At 39.0% G+C, this 20,918-nt stretch overlaps 1 protein-coding gene and 1 pseudogene across 2 annotated transcripts in view; both read right to left on the bottom strand.

Moving 5' to 3' along the window:
- LOC115834816 (PH and SEC7 domain-containing protein 3-like) overlaps positions 1 to 20,918 on the bottom strand; it is a 149,605-nt gene that overhangs the window by 38,246 nt on the left and 90,441 nt on the right. Inside the window, exons 5-6 of the mRNA XM_030812286.1 lie at positions 4,360 to 4,517; positions 1,778 to 1,922 (exon numbers count right to left, since the gene is read on the bottom strand). Coding sequence (XP_030668146.1) covers positions 1,778 to 1,922; positions 4,360 to 4,517 — 303 coding nt within the window. The remainder of the gene's footprint in view (positions 1 to 1,777; positions 1,923 to 4,359; positions 4,518 to 20,918) is intronic.
- On the bottom strand, positions 12,837 to 13,587 carry LOC115834817 (annotated as a pseudogene). Its single transcript, XR_004029810.1, has one exon. The product of XR_004029810.1 is annotated as a 40S ribosomal protein S29 pseudogene (transcript).

The raw sequence follows: 20,918 nt of genomic DNA, 5'->3' as shown, positions 1-20,918 counted from the left end.
CCTTTCTGCTTCTAGTAGTATCTTCTTCTAACAATTCCTCATATTGTAATGAGAATAATTTTTAAAGCAAAAATGTGATCATATTACTCTCCTGCTTAAAACTATTATTATTATTATTATTATTTTTTCAGATGGAGTTTTGCTCTGTCACCCAGGCTGGAATGCAGTGGCATGATCTCGGCTCACTGCAACCTCTGCCTCCTGGGTTCAAGCAGCTCTCCTGTCTCCGCCTCCTGAGTAGCTGGGATTACAGTCATCCACCACCATGCCTGGCTAATTTTTCTATTTTTACTAGACACAGGGTTTTACCATGCTAGCCAGGCTGGTCTCGAACTCCCGACCTCAGGTGATATGCCCACCTCGGCCTCCGAAAGTGCTGGGATTACAGGCATGAGCCTCTGTGCCCGGTCTTAAAGCTATTATTTTAAGGATGCTGGGAACCACAGAAGCATCCAAAATCCTACACATGACAAACAAGGCCTTTCATGATTTGGCCTTTGCTGACCTCTGCAGAGGTACATCTCTTGCTTTTTCTCAACACTGTGCTCATGTCACAGTTAATAACTTGTGTGTGGTTCCTGCATCCAGTGCCCTCTTCTCTAGGCCTTCGTTCCTCTGCTGGCTCATTCTCCTATCTTGTCCCACATCTCACCTAACTGCCTCTCATCCTTTAAGCTTTACATTAGGTACCACATTTCCTCCTTCACCTCCAAGGCCAGGCTAGATAATGTCCCTTCCTTGAACCTCCACAGCTCTCTGGACTTATCCTTCTTGTACTTCTATCAAATCATTTTACAGTGACTTCCTTATTTATATTTGCCACACCTTCAGGAGAGGATCTGGGCTTCATCTGCCTTTCTATCTCCAGGGCCACAAATAGTCTCTGATGTACAACAGGCACACAATACACATTTATTAAATAAATCTATCATTGATAATTGCTCCCTTTCTTGCCATGGCACACATCTTATGATATTGAAGATGTGTAGGGAGCTAGTTAATACCAACACTTGGGCGATCATAGTCAGAAAGAACTATCTCTATGTAATAAGAAATTCACTAAGACATCAAAGTAGCTTCCACAATCTTTAACTAGTCAATGGCAAGGGGGTACTGCAGACAGGTTTAAAATCAGCAAACCTGGCTGGTAGGCAGTGTCCTTAGAAGAGTTTTAAGTGAAAAAGGACACGATAAAATATGACTTTTAGTAAGATTAATGTGACCACAGAAGGAGGCTTATGTAAATACACTTGGAGCAGAGTTCTGGTACACTTTATCTTCATTAGCTTGGAAAATCCAGATGGTCCATTCAGCTCTTCTCTGAGGGGTAGGGCAGGCCCTTTCCCATTGTAATATGAACCGTGGATTCCTGGAAATATTTTTATATTTCTAGCACTAAACACATCCTGGAATATGGTAAATGCTCAATAAAAATGAGCTAATAAATAAATGAAAGAAAAGCTTGTTACCAAGCCAGATTATGAGCTGGTAGTTAAAACAAACAAAACATCAAGTATGGCTAATAATGAACTAATATAAACCTTGGAAACTGAATGAAAGTACGTATCCTACTAACTGAGACTCAATTATGTCAGCTTCCTACATGAAGTGTAAAACCCCGTGTATTGCATTTCTGCCTCATTTATACGATACGCTCTCACAGGGCAAGGTCTCACACCTGCCCCCAAAACATGGAGTACTATCCAAAGACAAATATTTATCACATTATTTTACAAAGCACTTTTTCCCAAGGTCAAAGCACTATCAAGATGATTACCTGAGACAATTTTGTTGTAGTGGCAGGCAAAAGTGGGCGGCTAAACTTCTTCTGAGAGCCGATTGCTGCTGGAAATGGTGGTGCAGAAAATACAGCTGCCACACAATTGATTTTGTTTATCCACCCTTGCATTTCCTCTGGGCTCCTATGAGAAACAGGTATGTTTATATTAGGATATTGCTATGTCTAAGTAGCATCACACTTTGCCTATTTCACGTTACTGATTTGCAATGGCATGTGAAAATCATTTACTCCTCCTGGTACAACTAATCCTTGACAAAACTTCATTAGAGATGAATATTGTCATTCAAAGATCACCAAAGAAGCTATGATCATCACAGTGCAAGACTGTGAATCTCTCCCTGGGAAATAGAAGGGAAAAAAGAGAAACACTTGACGATAAATATTTATTAAACCCCTACTTTCTGTTTGATACGAGGCTAGGCCAAAAATTAATCATAAAATTTACTCATCTCTTTTAATTGTACTGTTTAATTTTAAAATCTAACTGAGGAATGTATTGGTAGAGGGAAGGTAAAAGGATTTATCTACTTTGGAAAACAGTTGACAGGTTCTTCAAAAGTTAACTGTCCCAGCAATTCTACTCCTAAGTAACTATCCAAGAGAAATAAAAACATATAGATAGGCCGGACATGGTGGCTCATGCCTGTAATCCCAGCACTTTGGGAAGCCGAGGTGGGCAGATCACCTGAGGTCAGGAGTTCAAGACCAGCCTGGCCAACGTGGTGAAACCGCATCTCTACTAAAAATATAAAAATGAGCCAGGCGTGGTGGTGCGCACTTGTAGTCCCAGCTACTTGGGAGGCTGAGGCGGGAGAATCACTTGTACCTGGGAGGCAGAGGTTACAGTGAGCAGAGATCACGCCACTGCACTCCATGCTAGGGTGGCAAAGTGAGACTCCATCTCAAAAGAAAACATATAGATACACAAAGATTTGTATGTTACTGTTTATAGCATCATCATTCCTAAGAGTCAAAAAAAAGGAAACAATCCAAATTGTCCAGTAAATGGATAAACAAAACGCAGTAAATGCACACAACTGAATAGTATTTAGCAATAAAGTACTGACACACACTACAAGATGGATAAAATTCCAAAGCTTTAGGTTAAATAAAAGAAGCCAGACACAAAAACCCACATCATATATTAGTCTGTTTATATGAAATGTCCAGAAAGGGCAATACTGTAGAGGCAGAAAGTAGATCAGTAGGTGCCTGGGGCTGGAGGTGAGCATGGGAGTGACTACAAAATGAGCAAGGGGATCTCTTTGGAGTGATGGAAATGTTTCAAAAATGGACTGCGGTGATGGCTGAGCCATTCTGTAAATATGCTAAGAAAATCATTGAAATGTACATTTAAAATTGGTGATATTTTATGGTATGTAAAGCATATCTCAATAAGACTATTTAAAAAACCCACCTGAGAGGAGGTGAAAATCATCTGATGTGATCGTATTTTTACATTACGTGTCATATCCGGAAAGCCCAAGATTCACAGCACTTAATAAATATTTGTAAACTCATATATGAATGGTAGAAATGATCATGAATCAGGACAGATTATCTACCATACACGTAATCAATAAACAAAATGTAAAAAAAAAAGTCAGCCAAAGTCATTTCCTTCATCAATTACTCTGACAGAAACCACACTAACTAACCTGAGACCACTCTAAATGACAGCTCCTCACGGCACCCTCTCTAGGCTCATCTCTCTGGCTCCATTATTATTTCAATGGACTGTTTTTTGCATCAATTCTGTCCAAATTAATTAGATCTCCTTAGTTATTACATCTGGTATTTTTGATTTAAAAAAGCAGGGAACAGAATAATTTGAAAGTTTCTTTATGCCTAATAACTGTAATTATACACCCAGCTAGGGGTCCCTGTGTGATGTTAACCGTCCCATTCCTATACTCAAAAACCCCGGGCAAGTTGTTTCCTTACAACTTCCTCCTAAAACTGGCAATTCATCCCATTTCCTTGCTCACAGTAGAATGACATCTTTTCCTTCTAGTATAATCATGGACTACTAGAGCTCGGAAGGGAAACAGAAAAATAAACACCTACATTTATTGAACAGTTCCTATGTGCCAGGCACTGTGTGAGGTATTATATACACTTATCTCACTGACTCCTCAGTAGAACTCTGTAAGATAAACATTTTCCCCTACACTAGTGACGAGCTGAGTTTCAGAGGTTAAACTATGTGCTAGGAGAAAGAGCTAGAGCAACGGTGTTATCCAGGTCTATTTTACTCATTTTGCGATAGAACTTGTCTACTAAAACCCTCATATTTTATTGATGAGGATACTGAATTCTAGAGATGGTAAGTGGCTAACTAAAAGTCAAAGGGCTACTTTGTAACAGGCAAAAACGTAAATCCTGGGTTTCTTTTTTTATTTTAATCTTCTTAGGCAGTTATCTCTCTAATGTAAGCAGTTCATGACTTAGATTCCAACTCAAAAAATTTCCCCTGCAGAGCTTGATTTTATTCCTTGGTATAAAGTGGTACTAAGCGAACTAAAACACAAAATCAAATAAAAACCAACAAAACATACTGAGTTTGAAAAAGCAAGACCCTCCAGTCGGCAGTTTTAAGTTTAAACACGTTTGGTTTCTTCTCATAGTCCGTGGCCTTGGACGCCAATGCGTGGTGCACACTCACAGCGTTTTTCAAGTCCTCTTCAGACAAGGCCTTTTCTGGCTTGTATTCATCCTATAGATGGACACAAAGAAAATAAAGGCGAAAATCACGATCAGAATTCAACTTAATTTTTTAAAAGCAAAAACTAAAAAAATAGTTTTTAGAAAATCCAAGTAAGTGAATGAAAAAAATGAAATGAATGGTGAGTAAAAACAATCTTATAAATGTTTTGGAACGTTATGTTGTTTGAAAAACTTGCTGAGAATGAGAAAATACATCTACCCAAGGCATTTTTTTAAAAATCAGTTTTTTAAAAAAACTGATATACAATAATTGAGGTAAATAGCTAAGTAAGGCCAAACGCAGAAATATCTATCGTACACATTTTATAATGAACAGAAATGAGACTTGGACCAATAGTGTGATTTGGTTTCAGGATTAAATGGATAAAAGCAAAACCTTACAGGTAACTGTCAACAGAATTATACCAAGGGTAAAAACAATGCCATTGTGTTCTTTGCTCTAAACATATTACATGTTCCTGTTACTTTCTGTTCAGACTAATATTATCAAAAGACACATGAATAGTAAAATAGAATAATTACTCCAGCTCTTCTGCTGAAAGAAAAGAGGAAAATCAATAATCAGGGGAAAGCTTAGCTTGTTATCAAAAATTGAAAAATAGGTAAATGCATATCCTACAAACTGTTAGATATTTTCTAGAGTTTAAGGCCCCCCTTCCTCCTTGCCATATTTTATCAAAAACAAGATAAACATGCATTCTGTAGAACACACACATGCACCCCCAAACACACACACCACATCACCTTCTAATTAGTAGTAAAAGCCTAAAGAAAGATACTGTCTGTTTTCTTATCAGTCTGCTTTCACCAATTTTCAGAAAAACAATGATAGTCCTGCATACTTCCCCTCCCTTTCATTTATCCCCTCCACAAACCAAGCAGTTCAAATGTACTACTGCCATCAATTCAAATTGAGTCAAAAATAATCCTTCATGTGACAATGGTATGAGGCAAAGGTTTTCCCTCTACAATATGATGTAAATACCAGCTGTAATATAAAGAATACCCACACTTATAATATTAAACGACAAAACTGTCACTTTGGAATTGCAACAAGTCTTACTTCATTAAGCCTCCGAGGTTAAGAAGTGGTATTGACAATGACAGTCTTCTAGAGTGTTACAATGAATAAAGGAGAATTTAAAAAATAAATACAAGATATTTATATGTACCTGTTACTAATTCCCACTAATTCATAAAACTATAATCTAGTTACATTTTAAGATCTGTCTTGTCATTTTTTAAATGAGATTTTTCTCAGTAATTTAGCATTCTAAATATTCACAAATCTCTTTCCAGGGAAATTTTCATCACAGTAGGAATTTCAACTAGAGGTAGCATGATTACAAAACCCCTCCGGCCTTATAATTATGCTATAACAGAACCCGGCACATCTGGCTCTCCACGCGGTGTAACTTAGATACCAGACAAAAACATGAGGTAGGTAAATAACTGCAATAAGGAGAAATGATGAGGGATAAAATCACTTTAGGGAATTTATATGCCATCTCCATTTCCATACATACTGATCCCCTAACACACCTAATGATTGAGTTTGCACAAAGGTCAGCCTAGAAATTTGTGTGTACTTTTTTTTTTTTATATTCTAGGTCCATGATTTAAGCTTTTATCTTAATTCCTCTTCCCTATTTTCTTTGAATTAATATTTTGTTGCTGTTTGAATTTCTTAACATGATTACCTAGTTCTTTTGTTTTCCATATTTCTTCTTTGGTTAAGAAAGAATTTAAGGTTACAATTTTTCCTCTGAGTATGGGTTACACTGCATAGCAGAGTTTGGGAATGAAGAGTATTTTTTCATTTCTTTCTAGATAGTTTGTAGTTTTAATTTTTTATCTCTCCTTTAATCTTGTAATATCAAACAATGGGCTTCTCAAATTTAAGGTGAAGTTTTAGTTATATATTATTAGATATTCATAATTTTATTGCCTTATGACCAGAGAATATGGTCTAGAAAATCTATTTTCCCCAAATTTGGTAAGGTTTTTCTTGTGCCAATCACATGTTTGATTTTTGTTAATGTTCCATAAACATACAAAAAATTTATTCTGTGTGGTATGAATGTATATTTATATTCAAGTTTAATGACTCAGTTCCTCTGCCCTTACATCATTTTTTCTACTAGTTTATCCCCCTCAGACAAGTATATTAATCTTTTCTACTTCAATTTCTTGTTGCATTTCTGATAACTTTTACACATATTTTAGTTGCTATGTTGTCTGGTGCATTTAGGTTTATAGCTATCATCTTCCTTATAACTATGTGCCACTTATTACTTAAAATGTTCTTCTTTATCCTGTTTAATGCTTAGTCATATAAGATGGAAATTTAAAAGAGTCTTTCTTTCACGAAAATGCTCTATTTATCTATTCTTCACCCACATCAACAAGATAAGACTTTGAAAAATGTTTTGTTCTGCAATCTTACTAAAATTATCTTGTGTTATGCATTTTCTGTTTCAAGAAGCCTTATTTTGAATTTAGATTATACATTCTAAGTCCCTCATAGATTTAACTGCATCTATGTTTCCTTGCTCATCTGCTTCTTTCTTTTTTCCATCCTGACCTCTCTCCTCTCACACCTTTGCTATTTTCTCTTCTCTCAAGTATTTTCTCTAGGTAGGTGGTATACTGTTTTATCCTTATCCTCAAGCATCTTTCATTTCTTTGATAGGTACAGAACTGGATATAGAGCATACGGCTGCAGTCTTCTTCATGTGTTTTACTTATTGTCTGGAGATGCTATTCTACCATCTTTTAGCTTCCAGTTTAATACAAGTCCAATGCCAATCTAATTACTTTCTCTTTTTCTTGTTTTTTCTTTTAGCAATCACATATGGGTTTTCCTTTAATCTCAGGATTCAGGATTTTTTGCTAGGCTATGCCTTACTTTTCTTATCCATCCATTTAGTCTGAAACTAAAAAGTCCCACCCTTATTCTCCCTTATGTGACCATTCACTTGGGTTGATAATTGCTGACAAAAGTAATAAACATAGGTGTGCAGACTGTAGCCAAGACAGATTTAAGGTTTCCAGCTATGGTTGCATCCAGTGCCAACCTACAATTCTTTTACATGTCTATGATTTTTGAAATTCTTCCTTGGCTTTTTGTTACAATACTCTCCTGGTTTCTCTCCTACCTCTCTGATCATTATTTTGCTATCTCTTCTTCATGCCCTTCTATGTAACCGTTGGGATGGTTTCAACTCCAGATATGTATCACAATGTCTAACAAACTGCTATAGGTGAATAGGAAACACAAAACCAATTGGTAGCTATTACTGTTGAACGACTTAGACTGTCTCATTTGGAGCCACTATAAATATTCTTCGAGTATATTATCTGCTGGTATCTTCATTTAAAACCAAGCTCAAAGGATGATATTCTTATGCTGCTCTTAAAAACGCAAAAAAAAATTTTTAATGCAACCTTTATTACAGACCTAGGAAAAAAGCTAACAGTAACTGTCACCTTGGAAGAACTGCATCACTATTTTAAAAGAGGACTCTATTCCAAGGTAGTTTCCTAAACTCTAAGGTAAACTGCCTGATTACCTTATACTGGAAGGAAAACACTACATAGGGCATCAGTGGAAGACAGGATCTATTTAATTAGGGCTAAACTGAAGTTGAAAAATTTCAAGTCTAGGAAGCTTCCACTTTTCTAGTTGATAATACAATTGTACCATTTTTTCTTAAAAAGGCAAAATACAAACCTTAAAATATTTTCAGCATTCTGAATTCCCACTAGAAAATAAACCTCCAACTACACACACACACACACACACACACACACACACACAGACACACACACAAAGGGCAAAACTAAGAGTAGAGTGGAAACATTAGGGTTGACAACTGGATTAAAAAAATGACTTTATCCTACCAAGTTCATTCTGACATCTTTATTTTTCACCAAAGGAGAGGATAGTGTTTAAATGGTAGAATTGCGCAGGAAGAAATAAGGGATAAATTATCATAATCAAACCATTTCAAACCAAGGACTATTTGCTGTGCAAACTAAATGTGAAACAGTGAGAAAGATAAATCCAATCAAGAAATTTTCTGTGAGAAAAGAAAATGCTCCACGACATCTAATTACTATCCATTTTCTCAAATAAACGAGAGGTGAAAATGATGACTAAAAACATGTTACTCTCTTGTGTTCCCTGCAATCTACATCGTTCTATGTAATAGGATTCATTAGAGCACTCCATCATCCCAATAAACACCAAGAATGTGATTTCACAATGCTATTTATTTTAAATTCATTTAAAGCATGAAATAAAAAGCTTTTTTTCCCTGAGAAGCTTGTTAATTAAACCTCTTGTGAAGTTGAATCTTAACACACTAACAAAATCATCTACATATGTACAAAAAATTGGCATCAAGTCTGAAAAATTGTACTTTCAGGTAATATAAACTACAATTTGGAAAATGACCAAATTCTAATTAAAATTCTTATCAATTTAAAAAGCATATTCAAGACTCCAGTTTTCAATATATTATTTACTTCTTGCCTCATTAAATAGGTAAAATAGCTACATGTAATTAAAACAATTTTAAACAAAGTTGAAACGGTCTTGATTTCCACTGAGAGAACATAAAAAGGGAAAGTGAGACCACATTGTTAGTTGGAGCTATGTGGAAATTAATAAAAATGTTAGTAATTAAAGCAAGCTGGGTCCTAAATTGTCTATTAATTCATGGTTTTGAAAATGGCATTAAAAATGTTTTTCATAATTTGATGAATATATTTTTTAAAAAATGCTAAGTATGTCTGATTAGGTGTCTTTCTAAAACTCATTCAGCTTCATACTAATAGCTATTTCAACAAGTAAAAGAGCACAGTACCAGCAGTTTCACAAAAGGAAATAAAAACGCCATGAGCTCACAAGAAAGCAGAATGAGTGACAGGAGACCAGCCCAGAGATGGGCCTGCTCCAGGTGCCACAGTCTTGGGCACATCAGCTCCAGACTGATTGCTGTCATCACAGTCTGGGAGGCCTTGAATCTTCGGTGGCTTCCTTCTGTGCCTGAACCAAGCCCTCCCCTGATTCGACCCATACTTCCAACACTGCAGAAACTGCTTTTCCAATTAAACTTTTGAAAAACCTATTGGTTGAGCCTAGGAGGTCAAAGCTGCAGTGAACTGTGATCGCACCACTGCATTCCAGCCTGGGTGAAAGAGTGAGAACCTGTGTCAAAAAACAAACAAAAAAACAAGCCCCCAAAACAAAACACAAACAAAAACCCCTTATAGGCAGCTGGAACAAAATGTCTCTTCCGAGTAAGCCAGAGAAGAAAGATGATTCTGCACCAAGGACACAGTTCCTGATCTGTGATAGCAATGTACGTTTTAGATAACAAACTGGTTTTTCACTTCTAAAGACACAGTAAAAGTAAATAAACTCAGGTTTGAACAGTTGTTTTCTAGACCCTAAAGATAAAAAAAATTAGAGATTCTTGAGAGCCTGGTCTGCAGACTACAAAAATCAAGAGGTGAACTCTAAGTGATTCACTGCCATGCACTAACCAGCCACCTACACCCATCGCTCTTAACCATTCCATCAATCATCTCTAGGGCAGTTCAGTTTTGTAACAACCAGAACTGGAACAAGAATAACACCACAAGCCTTATAAAAATACTTTCAAGAGAGAAGCGTAGACTGGCAGGGACAGACACAAAGCCCATGACAGAAACTGAGAGAGAACTTTTGAAGCTTAGTGATAGCAAAGTTTGTCAAAGCACTTGGCTAGCAGATGACTCACTCTGTAATGAAGTGGATATGAAGTTACTATCCAAATGTCAACAATGATGGATCATCAGAACCAACAGGAATTGAATCATTTTAATGTCAATTAAAATGCACATTCAATTCATAGCAATTTCTAATTTTTAAAGCACATGTGAATTGTGAGTATTACATTAAAATAATATTTGTCTTTTCTTCCATGAACGCTTTACATTCCCATAGTAATAATTAACTACCAATAGGGCACACTTTTTTTTAGGTACTCTTGGACTCAGGGGCACTGCAAGTACTAGAAAAAACACAGATAGGAGTGTGCTCTTACTTAGCTATAAAACAGACAAAAAGACTGCACCATAAAAGTCTTATTATGCCAGATCATGACTGATACCTGGACTCTGGAACAGTTTTGAAATGTGCAAATATTTAAATCAGCCCCTATGCTGCTGTTGTACATCACAAGCTCTATCTCAGAGTTAAAGAAACTAGAAAGAAGTATTCACCCAAATTTATTCCATTCACCCTGTATTTTCTCCAACCTTCACCTATACACTTAGTTTATGTCATGTTAACGGGTGCTTTTTCATGAGGTGATTTTAAGAGTCCGCTAGCCATTCATTGCATAATACTGGTCTTCTCACCCACACTGTCAGGACAAGTGTTTTCACGGACCAGATGCTATGTTTATTTCTCACATAGCTCCCAACATGACATTTTGTAAAGGGATCTGACATTACTATCGTGATACTCTGTGGATTTACTCTTTGCTTGAAAGTGAAAGGCATATGTGACTAAGTAACATTAAGGAAGGGGCCAGAAAGGAAAACGAGGCAAATGGTGATGAGGCACATTGTGTGTAACCCAGAGAAGCAAAACAAGAGCTCTGGATACTATAAGAAACTGTCTGCGGGAAAGGAACAAAGACAAGGACTTACTTTAGAGTTAAATCAATAACAGGAAAGAAAAGAGATTCAATGGAAATGAGACAGACACCGGGGACTTGTTATTTTCAAAAGTCACAGGAAGGGGAATATGAGAAAAAGAGGAGTGGAGTGGATCAAACTGGAAACTTCTGGGTGAGCTTCTCGAGTATAGTTGTCTATGTCCTCTCTGCCTCTGCATCCTCAACTCTCCAATCTGCCTTCCACGCTCACCACCGCACTGAAACTGCTTTATTGATAATTTCCTACTTGCTGAATTGACGTGGCGCTCTCCAATTCCCTATCTTACCTTTTCATGACAGGGCACATTTCAAACATCTCTTAACGTCTGTGGTAGCAGTTTTCTCTCTGGCTTAGTTTTCTTCCTAGCTGTCTAGCCACATCGCACAGGCTCCTCCTCCTGTCTCTTCCTCCTAGGGCACATGAGTATCTGGTCCACTGGCTCTGTCCTCCATCTTCTCCTCACTCTTGCAGTGACATCATCTACTTGCATGGCTTAAATCATGAATTCTTTGTTAATGACTGTTCAGATCTGCATTTCTGGCCCCTTCATTGGCTCCAGATCACAGTATGCATAATTGCTTACTGGACACATCCATTTATTATTCCACACACTCTGAACTCAAAACCTCAAACTAAAGTCTCCAAGTAGAACTATGGTTCTCCCTCCATCTTACCCCTGCCCTCGTTCAAGTTAATCTGGTCTCTATGTCTTTGATAGAACCTGTTTCCAAGTCATTCTCCATTCTGCAGCCAGACCGATCTTTTTTTTTTTTTTTTTTTTTTTTGAGACAGAGTTTTGCTCTGTCACCCAGGCTGGAGTGCAGTGGCATGACCTCGGCTCACTGCAACCTCCGCCTCCTGGGTTCAAGTATTTCTCCTGCTTCAGACTCCTGAGTAGCTAGGATTACAGGCACGTGCCACCACGCCTGGCTAATTTTTGCATTTTTAGTAGAGATGGGGTTTCACCATGTTGGTCAGGCTGGTCTTGAACTCCTGACCTCATGATCCACCTGCCTCAGCCTCCCAAAGTGCTGGGATTACAAGCATGAGCCACCGCAACCGGCCCAGACTGATCTTTTTAAAATATAAATATAGATGCTGTGCGTGGTGGCTCATGCCTATAATCCCTGCAGTTTGGGAGGCCAAGGCAGGAGGATTGCTTAAGTTGAGGAATTCAAGACCAGCCTGGGTAACAAAGTCAGATCCCGTCTCTACAAATAATAGAAAAACTAGCCAGGTGTGGTGCTGCATGGCTGTGGTCCCAGCTACTCAGGGGGATGAAGTTGGAGGACTGCTTGATCCAGGGGGGGGTCAAGGCTGCAGTGAACTGAGACCCCACCATTGCACTCCAGCTTGGGTAACAGAGTGAGACCTAGTTTCAAAAAAATAAGTAAAATAAACATGTCACTCCCCATTTAAAACACGTGATAGCTCTAACTGGTCTAAGATAAAGTCTCAACTCTGTAACATGGTTTTCTAGGCTCTTCTCCCTCAAACACCACTGAACCTGCATTCCCCATACATGCTGCATCACATCTAAGTATCCATACAGGTTTGTCTCTGAGTTCCCTTATATGACTAACTTCTATTTCTGTTTTGTTTTTTTTTTCAAATGTTTATTTTATGTACAAAGAACTATCATGGTTTTTCATTGAGTAGATGCCTTGGATAATCCTTTGAAGGAAGATCGTTTAGTCCAACTTAATGAAACCGATATCCTTCGCGTACTGACGGAAACACTGGCAGCACATTGAGGCCGTATTTCCGGATCAGACCGTGCGGGTTTGAACAGACGCGACAACAGCGAGAACCCTGGCCGAATGTACGCGGGTGGCTCCAGTACAGCTGCTGATGACCAATCTTGCTCTCAGCAGTGCAACGATGTAAAAGGAAGAATCTATTTCTGTTTTTAAGCGTGGGGTTAGATATCACTTTTTTCATGAACTCTTTCATGAGCTTCCCTTCTCTTGCTCAGGTTAAGTGCCCTTCCAGATGTGTTTCCATAGCACCCTCCTCTCTTTGTAGCATTTCTCAAATTGCACTGAATTGGCCTTTTATTTGTTAATTTCTTCAGAATGAAGAAGAAGGCTCCTTTGGGCACTGTATCTTGCTCACAATCATATCTCTAGTGTACAACATTCTAAAAAAACGGGCAAAGTCCTAATCTTATATATGCACTCATTATTGACTTGCTTCCTAGGTAAATTTATGGCCCTCTGTATCAGAAAGGTAGTTACTAGCCAAAGTTCAGCTGATACTGGATACTTGAGCCATATTTTAAGTGTCAATCTGAGAGATATACAACAGGATGCCAACACTTCCACATACTTCATGGTATCTGGGAACAACAGACCTGAAAAAGGTCTATGTTAGAAAATCTCAAAGTTTACTTACTCAAATAATAGAAGATATGAGACATATTCCAGTGAAAGAATGGAAAGTCTCACATTCCAGTGAAAGAGTGGCTGGAGCCAGGCAAGTGCAATCAGAGAAAGGGCAAAGCCATCACTCTTTACTCAAGTCAGAGGCTGAAGGAAAGTTAATGCACAGTTGCTGTGCAGTGGCCAAGTTAGTTGAAGCTGGGTGAAGCCATAACAGTTAGAGACCTCTCCCCACAATAGCATTTTAAACTTCCAGTAATTACAAGGGTCTCACACTAGAGTGTTCATATTTACTTAAGAAGAGACTAATGGAAAAAATACTAGCTTGGCTAGTACCATCCTTACAATACCGAGTAGGTTAATCAACTTTAGAACGCCAGCTTTTCAATTTAAAAAATGGGAGCAGTATCCTCCTATGAGGTTGTGAAGCTCAGATGCAAGAAGTAACCTACAAACTATTATACTAACAAACCAGTCTTATTTCTGGCTAAATGGCCAACGAAGCAAGCTGGCTCAGGCAATCTGCCAAACCATTTCCTACATTTGTGATATATAATGCTCTGATCTGGGAGTGGTTACTCTTTTAGATATGAAATATACAGAAATGCTCTGCAAGGCTATGTGGGCTTTCTTTAACACAGGAATACGGCTCTTAAATGTCTCTTCAAAAAGGTAGGGGGCTTCTTGTGCTTATTTGTTTCATGTTTTTGCCACATGGAATGGGTATATAGAGCCTATAACTTATTTTTTCATAAAGGGAGTATCTAAATCTCCAGGGTTGAGGTGGTGAGAGGGAGAGGGAGAGGAGGCAGGTGTCTGATCTTTGGTAAAATTCCTCTAACTAGAAGACAAGTATGTAGAAGTCATGTCACATATACAATTAACGTCTATGGGAATGAGGAATGGGGTGATATGGCATTTTTGACCAGTGTTTATGCTACGTCACTAGCTCCAGAACATGAAGCCCTCTGCCTTGCCTAGCACTAGTGCTAGGAGGATTTATGGAGGCATTTGTCTCCTATCTGAAGTGGAAACAAAGGTAGAAGAAATTACTTATTTTTCAATCAAGGTATCAGGAAAAGCAAGGGCCTTTATTTGGATGGTTGAGACAGCCTAACTCTTAATCATTTCATACACAGACTGTTATAGGAAAATTGTGAAAAGGTAGGAAAATAAGGTCTGAATAAAGCCAGTCACTTTATTTTTATTTTATTTTTGAGACAGGGTCTCACGCTGTCGCCCAGGCCAGAGTGCAATGACCCTATCTTGACTCACTGTAACCTCCGCCTCCTGGGCTCAATCAATCCTCCTGCCTCAGCATCGTGAGTAGCTGGGACCACAGGCAAGCACCATCACGTCTGGCTGATTTTTGCATTTTTTGTAGAGATGGGGTTTTGACATGTTGCCCAGGCTGGTCTTGAACTCTTGGGCTTAAGCAATCTACCCACCTCAGCCTCCCAAAGTGCTGGGATTACAGGTGTGAGCCACTGTGCCCAACCACGCCAGAAACTTTATTCCTTATGAGATGACTAATAATCAGGAAAGGACTAAAAGAAAAAAACACTCTCATTTCTTATAAGAGTCATGAGGAAGGGAACCAATATTTACTATTAACCTACTCTGCAACAGGTGTTTTCAGGTGGTTAATAATTTCTTTATATCAACCTTGCAACATCATTTCCCCTCATTTTACAGATCAATGAGTTGAGGTTCGTAGAGGATAATTAACTGCTCCAAATCAGCAATTAGTTAAGTGACAGACTTGGAGTTTGACAAGGCATGTCTACTTCCTGGAGTATGACTCTTCATACTCTTCAAGGTGTGACTCTTCTTTTGGAAGAGGCTTTTAGTGCTCTTCAAGAGATGTATTTTCTTACGGGGATCTGAGGAAGCCGGGGACAGCGATCCCCAGCCTAACAAAGCTCTTACTTTAATATCTAAGAGGCTGTCGACACTGTGCGCATGTGTTCAGGAGGCATGCAACATATGGCGGTATAAACACAGGGCGGCCATAACCTTAAGAGGCATGAGATATTATTTATTAAAGCTTCAACTTCCCATAGGAGTGGCCAAAAACCTTTGCAACAAGCCACTTTGGCTGGGATGGGAGTAGTGAAAGAGGTTGTGTGAATGGAGACTGTGAGGCCTTGGCACTCTCTCCTGTGTAATTTCAGCTGTGCCTAGTTTTCCTTCTGATGACTATTGTGACTTTTTTTGTTTATTTGTTTTTCGGAGGGGAAAGCCTTTACTGTTACTCTCCATTTGTAATGAGGAAATGCGAAATGAATTATTCTTGAATTGTTCCATATGGGTAAAAATCATTATATGCTAGTACATAGTTGAGAAGTCTTGATGAAAGGCTTAAAGTAACTGATGAGCAACTCATAATGAAATGAGACCCTAAACAGACCGTTATTCCAGGGGCTGGGGGCAGTGGTTTGTGTAGGTGTGGGGTATATATGTGTTTACAATGAAGGAAAGGTGGTCTTTAAAGCCAGCCATTATGGACTTATGGAATGGCTGGAATTGCCAGCCATTACGATTTCTTTCAAAGACCAATTTGATTCATTTAATCAGGGAAGCAGAGGCCCTGTTTCCTTCTGGCTCAGGCAATACTACCCCCCTCATTTATCCCCAAGGCCAAGACACTGGCAGCCGCAGGAGGGAAAATGGAGGGCACTCAAGAGGGAAGTTAACTGGAAGCCCTCGGACAGGAATCCTTGATGCTGAGAAATGTATATGAGGGAGAAAGGTGTGGAGAAAGAGAGAATGGGTGTAGAACCTGAGTGTGCTAGTGAGGCCCTTAAGGACAGATGCTGGATCCTGGGATCTTTGCATCCCCCCGTCTGGCAAAGCCCCTGTAACACAGGAGGCCAAACGAGTGAGCCTTTGTCAAACTGAATGATACTAACTTTGGGCCAGGGCTTTTTCTCCTCTCTCCTCACCCGAATAGTGGGGGATTGGCTGAAGAAGGAGGAGAGACATTTCTGCTATACTGGAATCCCAGAAGTGTAAATATTGCCATCCTAAGAGCACAGAAGGGAGAACAATATGGCACTCCCAGGGCACATGCCCCACACAGGTCCTGTGAGGAGGGCTGCTTAGCATAGGGGACACTATGCCATCTAAGTCCTTTGAGTACCTGAGTACAGGTGGGAGCGGCAGTGACCTCTCACTCAAAGAGCTTGAAATTCCTTGAGGGAAGAAAACAGTTCTTTTGTAAATGGGACACTTTTATGACATTGTGATACCATCTCTTTAATTTTCGTGATACCTTCACCATTTGAAACATAATTTTTTCATCATCTTTCTACTGCTTGCTACTCCCCCTCCAGCCTATAATGCAAATGTAAAAAGCAGTTTGCAATTCTTTGAATATGCCACATTCTCTCAAATCTGCTATTTTCACCCTTCTCTGGCTAAAATGCTTTCTTTCGCCTGCCTGCCTGGCAAACTCCTGCTTATCTTTCAGGCATCAGTTCAAGTCATGTTAATTCCTCAGGGAGGCATCCTCTGACCTTTGCAAGTATGCTTCGGTGGCCTTCTTCAGTAAGATTTTTCCACGCCTCTATTAGTTCATCTCATTGCTTACTGAATGCTCAATTTATCTGTTTTCCTCCTGTTTTGTGAGCTCTGTGTAGACAGGGATTGTATCTTAGTCATCTTTGGAAGCCTAGAATTTTGCACAGTACCTGATGTGATAAATAGCTTTGGGAGGATATAAAACCCAAACTGTATAAACCCCAAACGACTTTGTAATCATACAATTCACTTTTTGGGTAGCATCTGCTATCATGTGCTGATAGATTAGGCTTCCAACCAGGGGGAAGGATTAACCAGCAGTAGGAGACATTAGTAACCCCCTGTAGGATGCATGCATCACCAGGATTAGCACTTAACACATGCTACAACCTGGGCAAGGGGAAGAAGTTTAACTACCTACTACACTTGTTTCTGGTGGATGGCTCAATACCCCAAAGGACGCTCTGATGCAAAGGTCTGCTCAGCAGCAGGCAGTACCCTATTAACCTAACAGGGACTGGCATTTCCAGATGTAGATGCCCATAAGGTCTTCCTTCTTGTACGGTCTACCTACTTTTTTAGTTTTTAGTTTTACGAATTAGGAAGAAACTACAGAATCAGGTAGAAACTACACAGTCAGGTAGATATAGCTAAACAAGACCCAGAACTATGAAGTTTCAGCTTCCACTGATTGAGGAATTAGTCTCTAGGATCTGTGCAAGGTTTCTCGCAACATATATTAGTTCTGATTTTTTAAAAAAGAGCATTAACAATAAGAAGAGAGTGGAGACTGGTTATTAAACATGGCCACCCTTTTGCAGGCTTATTCTCATTGTAAGTAGATAGTTTACAGGCATGCGAGCATTTTTTTTTATTTTTATTATTATTTTTGAGACGGAGTCTCGCTCTGTCGCCCAGGCTGGAGTGCAGTGGCGCAATCTCGGCTCACTGCAAGCTCTGCCTCCCGGGTTCACGCCATTCTCCTGCCTCAGCCTCTCCGAGTAGCTGGGACTACAGGCGCCCGAGCATTCTTATGATTTAACTGAAATAGCAACCTGAACAATAGCCCATGATTCTACTTTTCACTCTTCATAAATGTATAATTTCCTTAGTGCCAGGCTTTTCTCTTTACAAAAGCAATTTCACCCAACTTTCCCCAAATGCACATTTGCCACACTCCAGAGCTATCATAAATCTGGAGAAGCAACCTTCTTGGAGCTCTAATCCAAGCTGATGCTGAAGCTTCAAGATTTACAAAGTTGTTCCCTTGTCAATACTAACCCATTCTCTATCTCGATGACTCAAACTCCCAATACATTTATCTGAGGGAGAGGACAGTGATGTAGGAAAAGCTGGTACCTTTGAAACAGCATCTCTCTTGGCGTCACTCCTCTCAAATGCTGAATGTGAGAATAGTTTTCTCTTCCTAGGCCCACCCTGAGACGGAGTGGGTGGAAATCCGGTGGCTAGGTATTCAGAGAAACGGTTTTGCCAAAGGCAGCTATGCCCCTTAACAGAGATTTTAGACAAAGCAAAGAAGTGAGCCAAGAGAGTGGAATTTATGCTGGGGAAACATCTGTGATATATGAAATTTAATTTCAAAGGGTTCTTCCTTGCAGAGACAAACGTAGTTAAAAGGACCAGCGTGGGCCCAGCACGCACACACATGCTGATCTGGCAGAGGCCAGAGTAGCTGACTTATAAACTAGAAGCTGTGTCCACTCCATAGGAAAATAAAGACAATACGAGATATCCAGCCATCTAAGAGCACGGATAATCTCCAAGTATCAACAACTGCCTCCATTTCTCCCCTGTCATGACCCTCAAAGTAATGCGAGAATTTTAGAAGGATTGGACAAATCATTCACTTTGTGATCTTTGGGTTTCAGCTAACTCCATACCTCTTTCTACAAAGCCTATTTTCCCACAAAGAGATCATGGTCCAAGGTGAAGCATTCCATGCTCCAATATTCCTTACCTGATGTATTCCAAAAGGAAGATGACAAAAGGGTTTGTGCTAGATACGGTCCTTCCTAATTTGGACATTTGAAAACAGTTCAGATAAAAAATAAAACAAAAAATAATTACAAAAGTGTTGTTTACAAGGCTGCTCTGGTAATATGCAAAATGTTAATAACGAAAGATACGGGTTTCCAGTGGCAGGGTCTGGAGAAGGGGTGGCAGGCACCAGATCCAGCCATCAAAGTGGCAAGAAGCAGCCCTGAAATGAGCCAAAGAGATGGGTGAGGAGGAAAGGGCTTCCAAGCAGAAACAAAAAGAAAAGACAAAGAAACTCTGAAGCTGAAAGCAAAGGCTGTGGGCAAGGGTCTGCTGCCCAGAAGGTTGATTTAAGGTGGGAATTGAACAATGAGAACTCATGGACACAGGAAGGGGAACATCACACTCGGGGGACAGTTGTGGGGTGCGGGGAGGGGGGAGGGACAGCAGTAGGAGATATACCTAATGCTAAATGACGAGTTAATGCGTGCAGCAAAACAACATGGCACATGGATACATATGTAACAAACCTGCACATTGTGCACATGTACCCTAAAACCTAAAGTATAATAATTAAAAAAAAAAAAAAAGAAATCTGGCCAAAAGTAAGTTGTTCTTTGTGTCTGAGGTGACGGTGACCCTTGCCTTCCATTCTTACTTAAACATCTGTATTCCCTGCCATAACATATTTTGCCACCTACAGCTAAAGTGAAGTGTTGTCTTGTAAACTGTTGAACATTTAAGAATAAACTTTTGTAAAAAACAAAAACAAACAAGCAAACAAAACAACAACAACAACAAAAAAAGCAAAAAAGATATAGGATAGTTGAAATACAGTTAAAGTCCTTTAAATAAAGATCTGGGTGGACTAAGGAAGGCCAGTTTTAATAATTCTTTCAATCTTATATATGGCATTATTATAATATTTTGAAACACTTAAAATAACAATAAATCAGATGTATTCCTTCCCAGTCTACGTTCCAAAACGGTTGATCATCTCAGCGGTGCAAGTGTGCATGCCATGAGGGGTCGCCATCTGATTCAGTACTGTGGATAGTAAATCAAAGGGGAGGCCTCTTTTCCAGAGAAACACAGGTGTGGAAAGGCAATTACAGCAGTGTGTAAAGAGTGGAAAGACATGTGTTCGTGGACAAACACCAAAAAAAAAAAAGTTCAAAATGAATCCTTTCAGATCCTTTCCTCTGAATATCCATATGTCGATAATACACTGAAAACAGACATGTTGTCACAAACTTCTGTAAGGAATGAAATGAGGTATAGTCTTTCTGGAGGTAATTTAGAAATATGTTTTCAGAACTGTAAACAGTTCCTACAATTTGCCCCATGACACCCCTAGGAATCCTAACAAAATAGATATATGCACGTGTGTGTGTGTATTGTTATTTTACAAATGAAAAACTAAAAAAGAATATGTCTGAAAGTGGGGGAAAAGTTAAATTATGATAAATCTATTTAACAAAAAATACTACAAGCATTTAAAAATGAGTATGTTTATAAATGATCTAGGTACAGAAGAAACAAAACCATAATTACATATCATTTCACAGTCACTAAATACCAGATTGATGAAAACCAAAAATGTTTCTAAAAAACTTTTAATAAGAAACTGTTTATGATAATATACAGAGTGAAAAGAATAAGATGCCAAAACTGTATTACTCTATGATTCCACATAGATTTAAACAGTCTCTTCCTGGGAGTGCTGTTAGCAAGACAGCAGAATAGGTAGTCCCAGCTCTCATCTACCCCATAAA

This window comes from Nomascus leucogenys, chromosome 4 (genome assembly GCF_006542625.1).
Source record: "Nomascus leucogenys isolate Asia chromosome 4, Asia_NLE_v1, whole genome shotgun sequence".
Lineage (NCBI taxonomy): Eukaryota > Metazoa > Chordata > Mammalia > Primates > Hylobatidae > Nomascus > Nomascus leucogenys.
This window is presented reverse-complemented; position numbering and strand designations above follow the sequence as displayed.